The sequence below is a fragment of the Ursus americanus genome, chromosome 14 (genome assembly GCF_024610735.1).
Source record: "Ursus americanus isolate L20-20 chromosome 14, mUrsAme1.1.p, whole genome shotgun sequence".
NCBI lineage: Eukaryota > Metazoa > Chordata > Mammalia > Carnivora > Ursidae > Ursus > Ursus americanus.
Genome location: NC_142140.1, coordinates 71,927,262 through 71,946,146, shown reverse-complemented (window position 1 = coordinate 71,946,146; position 18,885 = coordinate 71,927,262). Strand labels below are relative to the sequence as shown.

Genomic DNA, 18,885 nt, shown 5'->3' with positions numbered 1-18,885 from the left:
CCTGTGCTTGTCCTGGGCTGCACTGTTGGCACTTCCCCATCGGTGGGAGGCTCACATCTGGGTCATGATCCGCCCTGCTCAGCTGCCCCGAGGCCTGGCCACAGGGTGGGCACCCCCGAGTGGGAAGCATTGGGCCTGGTGCCTAGACCACCCAACAAGGTTCCTAGTCCCTGAGCTCAGGGGTCTGATCTGGTGCTCCCTCCTCTCCTCTCCCCAGGTGGCTAGAGATGCTCATGGTCTATCCCAGGACCAATAAACAGAACCAGAAGAAGAAGCGGAAGGTGGAGCCTCCCACACCACAGGTAGGCAAAGTGCTGCCCCGTCAGTGGGGCTAGGTGAAGTGAGAGCTCCCCAGGAGGTTAGAAGACCTCAGAACCCGGCCTAAAATTCGGGGTGAGAAGAAGAATCCAGATGAGGCCGAGGTGGTCATCAGCCCTGCATGCTCTCTCCTTCCCTCTGGTGGTCTGTGGGCTCTATGCTCCTCTCCACGCCACAGGGCAGGACCCTCCACAGGATAGGATGGCTTTGCTCATAGGCTCTGGGGCCGCGCAGGGAGGTCTTCAGTGAGTGAGCCAATGCCCAGCAGTGGTGTTATCGCACGTGTCCGCTCCCTGGTGGTCCTGCCCGCTGCTGAGAGCAAAGGGCTGCTTGCTGAACACGTGCATCCTCGTGCATTCACAGAGGGTCCCAGAGTGTCCTGGCTGAGTGAGGAGCTCTCGGGGGACCCTGTTCCCTCTCCAGGCTTTGGCCATAAATGGAAAAAACTAGCAAGACCTTGACTTTTGTGCCCCTGCCCTAACTTCCATTTGACCAGAGTGGCAGGTGGCTTGGATAGGTCCCACCAGGTCTAATCCTTCCCCAAAGGCCACTCTCCTCCTCGTCTGCAGGGACACAGGGCACCCAGAAGGGCTCTGCACCTCCCTCCCGTGCTCCTCACATTCCTGGGGCCCTGGTGGAGCGAATTAACCTTTCTCAGCCTCCATGAACAGCTTTACAGAATGGGCCTTTTGGGATCTAGTCACAGGATTATTGTGGGCGTGGAAGGAAGCACTGAGCCCTTGATGGGTGCTCAACGAATGCTCCTCTCTGCTCCAAACTTCAGGGTTACCAAGTGCTTTGCTTTGCCTGATCAAACCTCACAGCAACCCCAAGAGTGAACAGGATGGGGATCGGGGTCCCTTGGGCATCTTGCAAGACCCAGAGTCTGGCGGGGAGCCAGCCCATGACAGAACCTTAGCTACCCCTGGGGCTCAGCAGTTCTTCCTGGCTGCTGTCTGCTTCACCGAGTGGTAGAGGTCGGCCTGGGCAGGGCTGGGAGGTATGTGCTGGTACCGCCGCCGCCGCCACCACCACCAGCCCCTAGCCCCTGCCCCCCGCCATGCGCTGTCCCTGATGGAGTGCAGCCCTGGGCCTGCTCTCAGCTGATGGTCATTGTTTGCCCAAGGAGCGTCAGGCCAGCATCCCCTGGAAGGTAGTACGGCTGGCCAGAAGTCAGCAAAGTGCAATCAGAGACCTTCCTGGAGACTGAAAGTGGGGCTTCCTGCTGGGGAACAGCAGATACACACACAAGTCCCCTAACACTGCCAAGTCTGAGAGAAAAATCCCAGGCCGAATAACAGCGTTAGGCCAGCTCTGTGTTTCTTTAGTGATGCCTTGGAAGCAGTGCTGGAGCAGAGCTCCTGCCTCCAAATCAGGCAACTGCATGTGCAGTAGACACATTCGGCCCAGACCAGGGCATTAGGTTGTGTCCCTCCTGCCCGCCTGTCCCCACCCTCCAGATACTGCTGGCCGTGGCTGAGCTTCATTTCTTCAGTTGGTAGCGGGAGCCACGTGATCACAGGGTGGGGAGATCACCCACTTCTCTGAGGGTGTCCCTACCTGCTCTGCTTATTCCCTTTCTGAGCCCGGCAGAAGCCAGCCTGGCAGGACTCTCTTCCTTCTGCCCCTTGCTCCCAAGAACGTCACATTTGATTTCACTGCTTTCTGGAAGCTGTGAACTTTCATCTGGGGCCCATCTCGCTGCGACTCCCATCTCATGAAGTCACGTTGGGGATGTCTGGGCAGGCCTCCCCTCCACAGCCAGATGCTCGAGGTGTTTTGGTGCTCCAGATGGAGCAGGGAAGGAAGCCTAAAGCCTTCAGGGCCCCTGTACAGGCAGGAACCCAAGATCCCGTATCTGGCCTCTTTTCTCTGTGGCCTGAGAGAGTTTCAGATAAAAGCAGTAGGATTTGGGAAGTATTGCTGTGCAGTGCCCTGCCCTCTGGGAACTCAGGCAGGAGAGCCCACAGGGCCCCACTCGAACAAGAATGTCTCAAGCAGTCGGGAGTTCCGGCCATGGAGAGTACACTCATGGAGTGGTTTTCTGAGACCATCAGAGAGAGACCCAAGCCAGGCCCTGAGGGAGGTTGAGGACCAGGCTGCAGGGAGAGCAGATAGCCTCTAATTTGGGGGCAGGGGTCCCAGCAGAGCCCAGGCAGCAAGGAGACAGGCTGGCCTCTGAGGCCTGAGAGGTGTGGGTTCCAGAGCTGCTTCTTAGCCCCTGTTCACTCCAAGAGGAAAGACTTTCCTGATACTGAGATGCCTAGAGAGAAGGAGTAATAATCCACTCTGGGTATGACTAGGATAGGAAGGATGGAGATCTTGCTACCCTCTCCCCAAATCCCAGATCTGGGACTCTGGCAAGGCCGGGGGCCGCATGTCTCCCCTACCAGGTGCGTGGGTTGGGAGGCTTGGTTCATTAGGTGGAGCTCTGGAATGCTGGTTCCTCCCATCTCCCCAACCCCCAGGCTCTTGGCCCGTACTTGTCGGCCTTTCTTCAGAGACCTGTAAAACAACAGACCCCAGTGTGAGCAGAGGCCTGCCGGGAGGAATGTCCCTCCTGGTCCAGTACACTGGTTCCTCTCAGGCCCACACGTGTGTTGTGAGTTGCTACCTCTTCTTGAGCGTCGTGTTTTCTACTTGGGTTCCATTCTGCACACCCACACTCCAGGTCATATCCGTCCTCGTTGGGCCCCTCCTCAGTGTCTGTGCCCGGGAAATAGAAAGGAAGGCTTTCTGTGAAACCCCCTCTAGAGAGGGTGCTGGCTTAGCTGGCATACGGCAGCTACAGAGCCTGCTTGGCCTGGGCCTGCCTTCCTGCCCTGTGTCCTCTTTCCTCCCTGCTTTGAAAACCCTTCCTGAGCAGCCAGATAAACAGCACAGACCTCATCACAGCACGGAAGCATTGCTCTCCCTGAGCAGTGCAGGTATCTCGACCATGCAGGGACTAGCACGTAGGAGACCTGGCACTTCTTCCTTCCTCTTGCACGGGCACCCGTGGTCTGTGTTGTTTTGAACCCCAGCACCCTCCCCGCCACAGCGGTGACCCTGTGGAGAGCAGAGGCAGGGCCGCGTGGCCCCAATGTGGCCTATGCCAAGTCTTACTCACCACACGTCTGCTTTGGAGAAGAGAAGCAGCTTTACCCAGAGATCAGGCTTCCCTGTACCACCCCCCACCCCCTCTCCTGGAAGCCAGCGTGGCTTGGTTCCTGCTGCCAGACTGTCCCTCTGTCTCCACTCACGCGATAAGGCTTGGCATAGAGGCAGTAGAAGGCAGAGCCTCTGAAGGAGAGAAGGAGAACTGCCTGTGGACCTTGGCTGCCATTCAGGGCCCTCATTCTCTGGGACGAGTTCTCCAGAAGTGGGGAGCATGGAGACGGATCTGCGGATGCAGCCAGCCTGGCACGAGGTTGGGAGGCCCGGGGCCAGAAGGTGGGTCTGCAGCCATGTGGTGCTGAGAGATGTATTAGTTTCCCAAGCTCCCTGTCATGGCCCCTTGGATCTCAGGCCTAGAATTTCCTCTGCCTCTTGGGGATCCCTGCCAGCCCACCCACTCACTGTGGGAGTCACCCAAGCACCAGAGAGGGGTGTGCATATGCCGTGGGCACTTCACCAGCCACATGGGGCTGAGGGCTCTGGCAGCCAGGGCCGCTTCCCTCAGAAGCACAGCCACCTGCCTGTTCCTCTTGGGCCCTTTCTGGCAACCTCTACCTACCCTTGGTGCAGCCTGTCTTCCACAGAGGGGATGAATTCACCGAGGCCAGTCTTCACGTCACCCCACCCAGCTCTGTAGGAGGAATCCCAGCTCTGCCCTGAGCCCACCAGAACATGCCCAGCCTCTGGCTTCTGGTCTTTGAACAGAAGACTCAGTCGTTGGAAGGGGCCATGGCAGGGGGACCTGGAGTGACTTCTGCTTGAGGGAAGCATTGCTAGGACATGGATTGAGGGCAGTATGCTGACTGGGGGGGTGGGTGGCCCTGGGGCCGGCTATCCTTAGGTCATTAGAGCCTGGTTCTGTTGCAACCCTCATGAAACTCTGAAACCATTGCCATTTTATTCCAAGAAGTCCACTTCTTGCAAGGTGGGTCGAGCTGTAGGGAATCTCCAGCCTGGGAGCCAGGTGTGTCGACGACTCTGACCACATGGGCAGTCGGGTGTGTCCTGGGTCTGTGGGAAGAGCCTTCCTGTCTTTATCGTGTCTCATGAGGCCTGGAATCTTTGCAAAGCTAAGGAAAGCTTTGGACCTGCTAAAATGCCTGTCTTTTCCCATGGGGATACCTGGTGCCGTGGCTTCTCAGTGGGTCCTTTAGGCTGCCCATCCAAAGCAGTCCCCCAGCCCCCTGCAACTCCTGACGGTGTCTGGTGGTGGAAGAAGCTTGAAGCTCCACTGTGGCCCTTACTGTCCATGTGAGCCTGGGTGTGCCATCCTCTCGGCCCAGGCAGCCTCCCCTGCAAGATGTGTTGGGGAGGACAATGAGGAACCAGAGCCCAGCATGTAGTCCATGCTCAGTGGCTCTCAGACAGTCTGCTGGTTAATACTGGGTCTGTGTACATGCACGCAGGGACACATAACCCTAACCCGTGTCCTCTGTAAGCCTTGCCAATGGCCCCAACTTAGAATTGGGCTAAGGTGAGCTTTTAAAAATGAGGTTCGGCCACCAGGATGGGAGTGGAAGGTGGTCATTTGTATGCTATCCCCCATGTGTGGGAGAAGATAGTGAGAACATGTCTGTCTTTGGAGAGGCTCCAAAGCCATCTTGCTGGCAGTGCCCTCAGCAGCTGGCACCCAGGACTTTGAGCCAAGCAGGAGGGTTGGACCCAGGCTGTGAGCTCATGCTGGGGGGCAACTAGGGGTCCCAGCCCTGCCCTTGTCTGGGCTCTAGGTTTGAGCCGTTGAGTTAAGGTTCTTTGCATGCTCTGGAAATGGACTGCGTGTATCTGGCCAAGTACCTCCCACAGGAATGCTTCTCCCACAGAGCGGCACCAGTTCTGATCTGGGGAGAGATGGGACGGACACTGTTCCCATCTGGGCTACAAGCTCCCATCTAGTTTGTGTGGGTCGGCAGCTGGGAGGGCAGAAGTGTAGATGGGATGTTTGGGTTGTATCTGATGACTCTTCTTCACATAGTGTCCCAGGTGTCCCATTTTTACTTTCTAGGACCAAAAGGGGGAGGTTGGGGAGGCCAAGGCTGGCCCCGGCACGGGTGTTGTATGAATAGCACCACATGTATGAACACGTGCTTTGCACTTACCCAGCAGGCCACCTCAACGGTGTATTCTTTACTTACCCTGTCCCATCTTTCCTGACTCGTGTCCTAATTACCTACAACTCTAGGAATGACAAACTCTGAGCCAGCCACTTGTCATCTCACCTTTAATGCCTGGTCCACTGCTCTGGGCTCTGTGGTTTTGTTGGCAGGGAGAACTTGCCTGTGTTTAGTATTGGAACTCCAACCAGAAACCCTACGTTTTTGCTCCATGTATTTGCCAAACCCGGCCTGTGGCCGGTGGGACCAGCACTTTGCGAGAACTGACTGGGGCTGTAGAAGAGAAAAGGCCACAGTGCCAGCCAGATGGAGCTTTCACCCTGACCAAGATATCTCCGTTCTGAGCCTCCCCTTTCAGGGATTCCGGACCACTGACAAGTGTCATTGACCTCGGTGTCCCTTGTAGCCAGGCACCTAGGCAGCCAGGACCTGTGTACCAGCCCAGGCTGTGCGCTCCTGTGGCCGCACAGACACCGCTCTCTCCCCCAGGAACCAGGGCCGGCCAAGATGGCTGTCACCAGCAGCAGCAGCATTCCCAGTGCTGAGAAGGTCCCCACCACCAAGTCTACACTCTGGCAGGAAGAAATGAGGGCCAAGGACCAGCCCGATGGGAGCAACCTCAGTCCAGCTCAGAGTCCCAGCCAGAGCCAGCCATCTGCTACCAGCACCCTGAGGGAACCTGGGCTGGAGAGCAAAGATGGTAAGTGGGAGCTTGTGTGCCCGCCTGTTCTGGTGGTCAGCCTCATAGCACTGGAACAGGCCTCCATCACAACACAGCTGGCACTGAGAACTCAGGGACGCTGAGCCCCGGGTCTCAGGTTCCTTCACCTTCTGTGTCCATCAGCCCTTGGCAGGGCCTGGCCTGGGTGGGGCTGGGATTCCTGGACTCCGGCCTTGGCCTTGCCCCTCTGGCTCTTAAGTCCCATCTGTAAAGGAGGAAGACAGCACCTGCTCTGTCAGCCCCGGTTGGGTGCTGTGAGAATCAAAAGGCTCTAGAATGAGGTCTGTGTACCAGGAGGCCTTTAGTTCTTGCCACCGTGGCTGCACTGTGTTCATGGCCTAGTTAACCCTGGAAGCCCAGTGTGTCCTGAGAGCAGCAGTGGTTAGGGCAGCCTCGTCCTTCTCCTCGCCGTCCCATCCTGTCTGGCCCCTGGGTGCTCGGGAGGCTTTGCTGTGCTCTCTCCACTTAGCGCTTTGGAATTGCCTGAGCAGAAGCAGGGCAGCAGTCTCCGCCTCCCTGCTCTGGGCCCCGGAGGGCTCTGTATGACATAGGCTGGCTTTTCCCATTTGCATTTTGTCCAGCTCATTAAAGACAAGCGGACAGTTGGTACTGACCCAGTTCATTCAGGCCAAAATGCTTTTTGCAGCAGCTGGGGGTGAAGGTGCCTCAGTCCTTCGTGGCTAGTCCCCATGCACTCCTCTTATTCCCACAGAAGTCCTCTGCCTCTTCCCTCCCAAAATGCACTAACAGGCTGAACGGCCAGTTAGCCCTTGATTTCCTCCTTGATCTTTGGTAAGAAGTGGTTGTTGGTGGGACATCTGCCCTGGGCGGGGGATCCTGCTCTCCCAAACTGTCCCCCAGACTAGAAGCTCAGGGACCCCCTGACAGTGTAGCAGATGCAGCCAGCTTAGAGAGGGATGAGGCGCATGCGTGGGAAGGACATTTCATTGCTGTCCCACGATTCTGCCGTTGTGTGAGCCGTATACGGATGGCTTCAGAGATGGGAGGGAGAGAGATGGCCCCTGTTTAGATCTGCGTGGGCTCTTTAAAAAGTCCCCAGAAACCAAAGATGGCAACAGGCTAAGTGCGTCTCCTGCCTCCCCGCTCTCTCTTCCAGAGGAGAGCACCGTGAGCAGCGACCGCATGGACTGTGGCCGCAAAGTCCGGGTGGAGAGCGGCTACTTCTCCCTGGAGAAGACCAAGCAGGACTTGAAGGCCGAGGAGCAGCAGCTGCCCCCGCCGCTCTCCCCTCCCAGCCCCAGCACCCCCAACAACAGGTATAGTGGTCCCGGACCGCCCTCGCAGGAGCTTGCTCATCCCCTTCCTTCCCCAGGTTCTCGAACCCCCAGCCGAATGGTCTGCAGCAGCTCCCTTGGCTCCCTGGACGTGGCCAGCCGGCCCCCCGCCCACATGGACTCCGGCAGCGCTGGGGGGCGGGGAGCAGAGAGACCGGGGCGCACCTTTGCCTTTAAAGCCAGCAGGCAGTATGCCGCCCTGGCCGACGTCCCTAAGGCCGTCAGGATCAGCCACCGAGAAGCCTTCCAGGTGGAGAGAAGGCGGCTGGAGCGTAGGACTCGGGCCCGGAGCCCTGGCAGGGAAGAGGTGGCCCGTCTGTTTGGCAACGAGAGGAGGTAAGGAGGGGGTTATAGGGCCACACGTGCCACAGACACACTCCCCCACCTTTACACAGTCTCTTGCACACACTCATATTCTCCCTTACACGTACACACTCACACTCTCCTGTGTTCTTGTACTGCTTTTTACACTCTTCTCGCACACACACTTTGACATACGTATTTCCACGTTCCCTAAGCCTTCCTTGGGGGAGTGTACTTGTCCTCCCTTTCTGTTCAGAGCATGTGGGAAAGCTTTCTCTGTTGACCTTAGACTTTGATCACGGAACTCTCAGCCCCCAGTAGCCAGAAACAAAGCATCTCTGGGCATCCAGACACCTGGGCCAGAGGCCAGCTGCTTCCTGTGAGTGCCTCCTGGCACTGAGACCTTAAGGGCCCCCGGCGTGTTCTCGGCCACCTGGCCTTGTGTAGCTGGATCTTTTTCTTCCTGGCCCATCTCTGTCCTCTAAGATGACCATGGAGGCAGGAAGAGCCTGGAGAAGCAGATGGTGGCAGAAACTGCCCTTGCCCTTCTGGTCTTAGGCATGGGCAAAGGCATGGAAGGCGGTGGGGTGGGCAGCACAGGGAAGCTGAGGCAGCCTGTGATGTCCCCGGGCACCCTGGAGCATGACTGCATCCAGGCTTGGCCGAAATGTGAAATGGGGAGGCTGGCAGAACCACAGCTTCCTGGAGAGACACAGGATGTAGACATGGGAGCTAGGACGGGGACTGGGACAGAGGCATGGAACTCATCTGTGGTCAGAAGAGAGGAGGCTTCTGTGCTTCCCGGAGAGCTGGGGAGAGAGCTTGATTCTGTCTCTGAGGCCCTGGCCTGGACCAGAGCGCTCGAGTGCCCCCTTCCCATAGAAGCGTCCATCCCCGAGTCTGTAAATGGAGCCTTTGCTATGACAACAGGGTTCTCCCCCAGGTCCAGGGGTGAACTGCCAAAGGTCCACGAACCCTTCTAAATGATTCGAGAGCCCATGTGTACATCATTTTCATTGGGTTCCCAAAGAAGTTCACTTTTTGGAAAGAAAAGATTGAGACCTAAATTCCAAAAGCATTCCCAGAGTATCGTCTCCACCCTACCAAAGGCTGAGTAAAGCTCAGAGTTGGGGCATGCTGTGGGGACAGGGCAGGGTGGTGATGGGCTTCCCCCCTCGAGGGGCCAGCCACAAGCAGGGTGCCTCTTCTTAATACACCACTTCTCTCCCAAAGCCCCAGGTGGACAAGACCTGTGCACCTGTGGGTCCACCTCCAGAATAAGGAGGAGATGCCCAGAGTTGTTGGTCTTAAAAAGAGAAGGAAACAGATGTGCCTGATTCCTAGGCAGAGGGAGAGGGAAGCTGACCTATTTCCTGAGAGGTGACCTCCAAGCACTCAGCTGTCTTCTTGTTCAGTTAGTAACCCTGAGAGGTCCTGTGTCCCTTCCCAGTGTGTGGGTACAGAGATGGGGCCTCAGAAGCGGGGAGACTCGAGGCAACAGCCTGGTGCAGGCAGAGCCAGGACTCACCTCCCTGCAGGGCCTTTAGCTGGGAAGACCCCACTCCCATGACGTGACCCAGGAGGGGCCCAGGCTGTCCTTTAAGCAACTAAGTAAATAATATAAGTGGAGGGGCTTGCCGGAGACTTAGAAGGCTGTGGGCCAGGGCAGGGGAGGCTTCAAACTGGCTGACGGGCAGGCCATGGGTCCTGGAGGCTCCTGAGTGGGCAGCTGTGCCCTGGTGTCACGGCAGACCAAAGAATTAACATTCAGCACACCTGCTTAGCTTCGAACTTGTTCTTGTCTAGTAGCCTGGGGTAGATGGCATCTCCGGGGCTTTACTTTCTGCATGTTCCTCGCCACCATGGACGTGGGTTTTCACCCCGGGAGCCCACCAGCTCTGCACCCTAACATTGTAATGTCACTTTCTTACCCTAATGACATCTGACTGGCTGCTGTCACTTTGCGAGGCCTGCGCTCTGATCCCAAGTAGCCCACCCAGTGCTTGATTGGATTCCTGGGTCCTGGTTGAATAGAGGAGAACCCCATATTGGCAGGACGTCCGCCACAGCTATCCAGAGTGGCAGCTGAGCCAGGCGTGCCCAGGAGCCGGGCTGGGGGGACAGTGGGGACTGGTTTCCTGACAAGCCGTGGCCACCAAAGAAGTCTTTATGGGCCGGTCCACTCTGCCCTTCACGTTTGCTCCGGAGCTTTTAGAGTGTTTCTTGGATGGTGAGTCCCTGCTGAACCAGCCTGGGGAGGCCATGGCCCTCATTGAGTTCTTGGTGCCTGACACCAGGACCGGCTCTTGTGCAGTCCTTACATCCCCTCGGCTGGGCACCTGCGGAGGTGAGGCGGAGCGGAGGCTCAGGTGCCTCCTTTCTGGGCCGTCAGCCAGCCCGGGGAGATGTTGGCGGCCACCCCTGCGGTACCTCAAGGGGGCCAGTGTACAAACTGTTCACTCACTTTGCAAAATAAGCTATGGCTGACCTGCCCAGAAGCCCCCTCTGTGGAGAGGCTGCATTAAGTGCCACTTTTCCTTCCTCGTCTGGCTCCTCTCTTGGCAGCCCTGGCAGGCCTGCAGCATGCGAGTCTCGGGGGACGCGGTGGGGCGCTGTTCCACACGGCCTTCCTGCGGCTTTCTCGGCCCCAGGGTCAGTTGGAGGGGCTCTCATCCTGCAAGTAATGGTACCTAGGTCTGTGCGTGGGCCTGGCACCTTACCCACACCCCTCTAGGATGGTGGGGCACGCGGCATCATCCACCCGACCAGGCTGAGCGCTTACAAGAGCTTCCTGTGGTTCCCAGGAACTCCTGCTGCTGCCTGAGCTTCCAGGCTCACCGCGCACACGCCCTGCTGCTGCCCCCCCCCCCCCCCCCCCCGTCGCCGCAGGCACTTTGCGCTCTGGCCGGCTGGCTTGGGAACAAGCTCTCTTCCTGGAGGTTCCTCAGAAGCTTAGGGCACCAGAGCTCTGTGCAAGCACAGAGAGGAGCAGAGGGCCCAGGTGCCCCGAGAGTTCGACCCTTGGTCTTCAGCCTTCTTTGATGGTGAAGAAACCCTACGAGAGCCATTTTTACTGGTAACCCTTCCTAAGTAAAAGCTGGTCTCTTGGCAGGGTCTCAGGGTTTGAGGCCATTTCCTTTTTCTTCTTATAGAGTCAGATATTAGTCTTCAGTTAGGTTTTAATCTTTTGGGCTCAGAGGCCCTTCACTTGCTTCTCCTTGACTCTCTGCCACTAGCCCAGAATGCAAGCAATTACCTACCCTTCCTGTGAGGTGACCTTGGGCGCTTGCCTGGATGTCCCTGGGAGGACAGGCCTCTGGTTTGGTGACATGCTAATGTTATAAAAAAAAAAAAAAATCAACTGAGTGAATTCTAAAGACTTTATTGGCTTTATTCAACAATTCATGAATCAGGCGGCATCCCATCCATCAAACAGAAAGGAGCTCTGAAGAGCTGTACAGAACAAAGGACTTTTATAGGCAGGAGAGGGCAGGACAAGGAAGTTAACAGTAGCAAAGAGTGCATTGTTTCGGGCAAGGTCACCTTCCTTTGAGGGACAACAGAGGGTCTGTCAGGTAGATTACCCCACTGGTGCTAAGTAGGTAATTCCAAATTGACTAGTTTAAGATTCCACTCCTGGGAGAGGTGGAAACTGTGTTAGGTATTAACCACCATTTGGTGACTTGGAATTATTAGCACAGTTGACTCTGAATATTCCGGGCCTTTTGTCTTTTTTTTCTTTTTTTTTTTAAGCATTTCCCCCCACCCTACCCCCTTTTTTAAAGTTTATTTATTTATCTATTTATTTAAGTATGAGGCTCAAACTCATGAGCCCGAGATCAGGAGTGGCACGTTCCTCTGACTGAGCCAGTAGGCACCCCACAAATTCCCCCCCTTTTGTTCAGACTCTCAGCTTAACTGAGTGGTGTGATCAAAATTTAAGACCTTAACACCACTCCCAGCTACTGCTCAAATTCTTGTAGTTTTTTGCTCTGTGGTATTTATGGGTCATGACTTTTTTTGTTGCTGAATCTCTGTGGTACCCATAGGTCACAGCTTCAGGTTCCCATTGTTTTAAGTCACTTATTCTCTTCATTCCTTTCTTTGGTTGCAGTCTTAAGGAGATCATTTGCTTGGTGGTTACTGGCTGCAAACATGCGTTTCAGAGAATATAGTGCATGAGGGAGACTACTATGGTTATTTTAAGCAGGATAATTCCCAATGTCTGGAGTGCGTTTTGGATCCATGGTCCCCAAGACCCAAACCAATCAAAATCAAATAACTCAGAGAAAGACCTCCATTGAAGGAGTCACTTTTTTTAAGTGAAGTGGCTTTTTCAGTGATTTTTACATAGCTGAGTTTCAGCTTTCCCAGAAGTATTAATCTAGGTGCGGTAAGTGGCATTGACCACAGCACAGACATTTTCTTGTTCAGCTGCAGGGTAATCAGGGGATCTCCTATTATGAAGAACAACTTTGGCCTTGCAGAGATGGGGACTGCTGGTGAGATCTTTTTATAATTGGGGGCAGATTTGATTTAGGGAATCATGAGAACATGGGAATACAAATGTACTACGATTTGCTTAGGAATTTGTGTTCAGTTGGGCGAGTACAGTTATAATCGTAGAAAGGTGAAAACAAGGCACGGGATGTTCTGGCTGTAAAAGTCAGACTGTTTAAGCGACTCCTAAGTTCAGGGGGTCAATTGGGAATAGAAGAGAAATTGGTCACAGGGAGGACCAGGGGACCTCTAGTATCACGGACAGGTAAAGAGCTCTTTTTATGATAAATCCAGCAATCCGAAAGATTGTCCCAACCTCTTCCCTCCCTTAGTAATGGCCTGAGAGACACGCGTGATGGCTTTCTTTCCAGGCCAGTGCCAGAGTAAAGAAAAGAGATAAGGAAAGAATTTCATTTCATGTTTAAGGAATGAAGTCTTGATCCAGCATCTTGGGTGGAAGCTGTCCACTTTGGTGTCAGCTACTTCCTAGTCAATGTGATTTTGAAGTCTCTAGTTGCTATGTAGTTCCTAGAGTCTGAAGGGGCCCTTTTCAGTTGGGAGATGTGGACCCAAGGTTCAAGTCCCTGAAGTTTGGTTGCCATCTGGGGAGTGAGGAGGACCTAGAATAGCCCTTGAGGGCAGTCTTTGTTCTTAGTGATTCCAGATCAGAAGGATTGCAGAAGATAGGAAATGTTAGTTTGGTGAGTCATAGCCAGGTATTTGCAAAAACTAGAATTCAGGAGCCAGTCCAGGGTATTTATATACAGGTATGGAGCAAAACCTCAAAGACGGTTACAGCCTAGAATTTAATATCTACAAAGATGCAAACACAATTTTTCTCTCTACAGTTATTCCCTTTTTTTTTAAAAGATAGTCGCAGTAAAATTACTTTGTTTGCATTAAACTTAGCCTGATTTTATAAGTGCAGCAAGAATAGTGATTGACCACATAAGCCCTTTTTAAGACTGCTTTGATGGAACTTCGCATAAGGAATCTCAGATTGAATTCTTCTCTGAGGCCAGGAAGCCAAGCCAAGGACTCGGCATTAGATTTTACCTGTAGTATCTCTAGTTGGGGTGAATTTCTCGCTTCTCAAAGTTTCCCCCAAATATTCTGAGGTTCATAGGCCTGCCAGGAAGTGACCTTCCTTACTCACCTGGAAGGCTGCCAGGAACCCTGTAAGCAAGGTAGCAGCCCAATTTTTCTAAGCAGTTCCTCAAAGTTAGTTGGTCCTATCTGAGTCTATGTACATCTCTAAAATAGAGGACATTCCAGTCAAAGCCTTGGTAATACAGCCAGTGTTTCCAATTATGTTCTGTTATAAGGAGAACAGATTTTTATTAAACTTATACAAAAATAACCAAATATATTGCCATGAAAAGAATACTCAAGAGTTTACAAATTCTGGAGGGATCAGGTAGGAAGAAAAAGTAAATGTTTCATCTTTGTTTACAAAGGTATGCCCTACCAGATTGCTATAGGTCATAGGTCACTTAAGTGAAAATGTTTCCCTAAATCTACAAAAGCAAAACACTAAGGAGCTAGCACCGTTGCACACAAAAGGTCATGTAAAATTATAATCATCCTCAGTTCATTCAGTCCTATGTAATTAATACTTGTTCTGCTTGAATCCAATTTTTCCGTTAGTTCTAGATATTCTTCCCCAGTTCAGTTTTATGGTCTTGAAGTTATTAGAAATCGTTACTTGTTGATGCACCTGGGTGGTTCAGTTGGTTGAGTGTCCGACTCTTGATTTCGGCTCAGATCATGATATCAGGGTGGTAAGATCAAGCCCCGTGTCAGGCTCCATGCTGGATGTGGAGCCTGCTTAAGATTCTCTCTCTTCCTCTGCCCCTCCCCCCTTCTCTCTCTCCCTCTCTAAAAAAAAAGGAAAGGAAGAAATCTGTACTTGTCAAAGTCCTTTCCACGAACACTTCTGTAAAAGCATCAGAGTAAATACACTCTGTAAGTGACAGAAGGCTTTAAAATGCCCATAGTGAAAGATCAGCTGAGAGTTCACTGTAATGGACATTTGGTTATTTTTTTGATATTCAACATTTTAAGATAACAGCTAGAATTATGACTGATAATATTGCATCAGGACATATTAGAGCCTAAGAAGATTTAGTGCCGCTTATTTGATAATGCTGCCCGTGTAATGTAACATAACAAGCCTAATTAGTGAACACCTCTCTTTTATAAGGAGAGAGAACAAATCTTTTAGGATTTTCAAGGATCCTCTGAAAAATCCCAAAGTTACTTCTAGGTCAAGAAGACTTGATTTAGAATTACATTTTGGGGCAGCTTGTCAAAATATTGAAAGGTGTTAAAACCCTTGGTCACATAGGATCTTAGGTCACTACGAAACAATACTCAGTTATCATTTAGCCAGCATGACATTTATAGACTTTATAGGCATATACGGAAAGTTACATGATTGTAAAAAAAAAAACAAAAAAACCAAGTTCGTTTAATAGAGGAGACTCAGTTGCCTTCAGTAATCAAAGACCTGATAAAGACTACATGAAACACAGGAATAAGACACAAAATCTTTGTTTTCTCAGCAGGTTACTTAAAAAGTAAAGAAAACCTTTCACAGTCTCTTATCAATAGCAGACCAAGAAAATTTTGTCCTTTTAACAGAGAAAACCAAATAATAATACCATACCACCTTACTTTTGATGTTAAAATTCATCTTTTTTTTTTTTTTTTAACTCAGGTTTGTTTTAATATTAGCCTGACCAGGCATAAACTTCTTTTCCCAAGATTCTTTCTTCACAAACCTTCTCCAGTTTTCTTTTTTACATTCTGATTTTGTCCAGTTTTTTCTCTTTTCCATTCTGCAATAACTAGTCTCACCTTAGGGCAAAATTACTTTCTTTTCCCTCAACAAAAATGGATCTCCGTTCCTCCTATCTTCTCTTACCAAAAACATACATCCTACATATATTAGAATTTCTAACCCTTAAAAACCTTAATTTCTTGTGAAAATAAACAATTGCGAACTGTCTTATGTTAGCATTCTGTGGCTTGGCAAATTTATGAGTACATCTTGTATCTTCTGGAAACATGCTTTCTCATAATAGATTTTTCAGTGTAGCACAAAACGTGTTTACTAACAGACCCAAGTATCTTTAGCTTCTTTATATAATGAAAAGCAAAAAAGTAGGTAAACCTGTGTTCAGTAATTAATGTTTCAGTATTTTATTTGGAAATGATCTAGATATTCAGTGACTTTGTCGTTTAATTTGGTAAAACCCATAAGATATTTTTACCGAAAAGATTTGGGGAACCATTTAAGTAGACATACGAAAAATATAATTATTGATGAAAAGTTTACCTAAAAATGCATATCTCACTTATATATATCTAATTCATAGATCAATTGTGTTTTGACTACCCATGAAAGCTTCACGAAACATTTGGACAAAGTCAGCCATCATCCTACATTATTTTTCCTGTTGACAAAGTTTATAACAGACACACCATGAGCTGATTTGACTAGTAAAACCCAGCTAGAATAAAAGTTGTAGGTGTATACTATAGTTAGTGTGGGTAACTCTGCAGACATGCCTATTTTAACTAAACCATAACAGATCAGCATTAATACTGAATATTTTCCTAGATTACATGAACCTGAAAGCATTGGGTTACTTTCTATTATAATTTTTAGAATGTTATTGTATAAAGATGTGTGTATATATACATATAATTCATATAAGCACTTAATTTCCTTGAAGCCAATTAAATAGAGCTCTTTTACAAATTAATTTTGGCAATACCATCCATAGGTGGAAGATACGCGCACACACACACACACACACACACCTTACAGCTTCCATTCTAAAATTTTGGCCGTGCACAGATACAATAACACAAACCGTACTAGTTCTAAGTTGGGTCCATATTGTGTTTCCGGCAGATGACATAAGTTTACCTGGTCAGATGGCTAAAGCTTTTTAATGATATTTGTGGAGGAGACACTTAAGATTTTTCATTTACCCTTGTTCCAAATAACCTTTCCCTCTTTAGTTTTTCTGACGAAATTCCCTCCCTGAAGTTTGTATTTCAAAGAGATGGCCTAGATAAGAGGTCCCAGAGAAGACCAGGTAGACCGTTGACATCACAGAGGCACAGGGAAAGAATGTGAATGCTTCCAAGAAGGACTTTTGTTTCCTAAGGCCAAAATTTTCACAGTACTTAGAAGCATTTAGGGATCTTTAGGTGTGGTTTTGGTATCAGTAAACAAAGAGGCGGACTTCAGATTGTTTCTGCAGCCGAATTTCTGGTTTTGTGAAGATTTATAAGATGTAGACAGTTGCTTTAATTCCTCAAAGAATTGGGCTGCAACTTAAATGATATCATAACTTGATCCACCTTTCCAACTACATTATCCTCCGTTTGCTTCTTTATGTCAGAGAGGAGCTTTCCAACTGAGATGGAAATCAAAAGATTTCTGTGTTCCGGATCTGGAAATGTTTGTGGAATGTTGTAATAAATCCTTTCACAGAGACTTCAGATGCTCTTTCGTCTGGGTACATCATTTCATTGTAGCTTAGGGAAGAAGGCCTAAGAAAACTTCCTCTGATTATCAGCTTCCAATTTGGCCAACTTCTGACCACAGAGCTATTTAAAAACTCCTCTTAAATATCTTGTCCCTTGTCAGCCAGGACATAACAGTAAATGTTTCTGGCAGTATTGAACAGCCCCCCTTTCCATGTAAGAGGGGACCCCAAGAGGGGTCCAGAGTTACTCTCAAAGATAGCCAAAAGAAGGAACCAGCAACCTGCATGTCCCATTCAGACAGAATACCAAGCCAGATTCTTAGGACACAAGACAAGACAAGCAAGAAGGCAGTAGCTGTCCCTGACAGAGAAAGGATCAAGAACCAGTGTGTCTGGATTTGGAAAGAAAAGGATAGTGTGAAATTTTATTTTTGTCTTTCGACTGGGCATTAGAGATGGCTGTTCAGGAGAACTGACTCTGGTATGGTTTCTCACTTTTCTCTGGCTTCTACTAGTTTTCCCAGGATTCCCTCTGTAGCCTCTGGTATCTACCAGAATTTGGCAAGATTTTTTGTTAATTTTAATTTTAGTTTTCCTTGGCTGTTTAAGAGAATAACATAGCAGTTTACCAGAATATCCCTCAGTCCCACCAACTCTGGGAGGAGCCCACATGGGGGCCTCCTTCAAAGGCAGCTAGGGAGGGCATTCAAGTTGGTGTTGAAGGATTTATCCAAAACGTTTGAGGACAAACTTTTTTCTTACGGCCCAGTTGCTTACAAGCAATACTGCTGCTGTCTGGGCCAGTGTTTTGGTGTTATACTCCTAAGAGGCTGTAATGGGGGAGGCCTAGGCGTTGCTTTAGATATCTTTTGTGTCTTTAATTTTTCATTAGCCTTTGCAACAAAAAAAACTTTCAGTGAAACTGTTTTGGAATCTTGAAGCCTTTGGAAGCTTCTGCATACCAATTAAAACAGGTACCCCGTTCTGTTTGTTTGATTTAGGAACCCTTGCTTTTAATTGTAAGTGTACTTCCTAAATAAATGATCTTGTCTAACTGGAATATTCCCATATTGGCCATTGTAATTCTAAGTTATCTTTAGCAAGATTTTGCATTTTTGTAAATATTTTTGTAATAGTTTCTGGGACTGTAGCTCAAGTAAGTAGGTGTGTTGGAAGTTGGTGTACTCAACTCTGGAATTAATTAATTAATTTATGTACGGATGTATGTATGTATTTTGAGATTTTATTTCTTTGAGAGAGAGTGCATACCCAGGAACATGAGCTGGGCGGGGAGGGGCAGAGGGAGAGGGAGAAGCAGACTCCCTACTGAGCAGGGAGCCCGATGCGGGGCTCGATCCCAAGACCCTGAGATCGTGACCTGAGCCGAAGGCAGACGCTTAATCGATTGAGCCGTCCGGGTGCCCCTCAACTCTGGAATTTAAAGATCCCATTTCTTCTAGTGAAGCCCTTGAGTCTCCCAGAGTCAAATTAATCCCTAAAAGGGTAGGCTGCTGCGTTGGGAATTGTGTGGAGTTTTACAGCACACCTTGCTGCACGGAAATTTTTTTGAGGTTGGCAGGTAACCAGTGTCACTGTCGTGTCCATTCTGTGACCAGCTTACCCTAACACAGGAGTCTTAGAGTTAGCTGGCAAATGCTCTGATAGGTTTTTAAGTGCTCGGCCCGTGCCCATTGATTTTGTAGCTTTTGGCTTCTGAGATTCTCATCCGCCATAGCCTTTACCTCGTGCTCACCTTAACGTACCGGCAGTAACTGCGATGTTGCTAACCAGCACCCCCAGCAGTTCTCAGTGTGGGGCTGGGGATGTGGGGACCTACTGAACCAGCAGACCCCAAAGGACGGGAACTGTGGAGCGGGGTTCCCATCAAACGGGGACTTGCAGATTGAACAAGCCATAGTTCCCAGCATGGTCTAGTCAAGTGGGGGACCGTAGAAAGCCAATTAGATCAGGAACTC

The 18,885-nt window shown here is 50.3% G+C and overlaps 1 protein-coding gene across 7 annotated transcripts in view; it reads left to right on the top strand.

Moving 5' to 3' along the window:
• The window catches only part of MPRIP (myosin phosphatase Rho interacting protein), a 148,887-nt gene that overhangs the window by 84,983 nt on the left and 45,019 nt on the right, over positions 1 to 18,885 (top strand). For 5 of the 7 annotated variants that reach the window (XM_087867705.1, XM_087867706.1, XM_045778155.2 and 2 more), the window contains 3 exons: positions 218 to 302; positions 6,075 to 6,285; positions 7,424 to 7,937. In XM_087867705.1, coding sequence (XP_087723831.1) covers positions 218 to 302; positions 6,075 to 6,285; positions 7,424 to 7,937 — 810 coding nt within the window. The remainder of the gene's footprint in view (positions 1 to 217; positions 303 to 6,074; positions 6,286 to 7,423; positions 7,938 to 18,885) is intronic. The other 2 variants (XM_045778160.2, XM_045778161.2) reach the window with 1 other exon arrangement.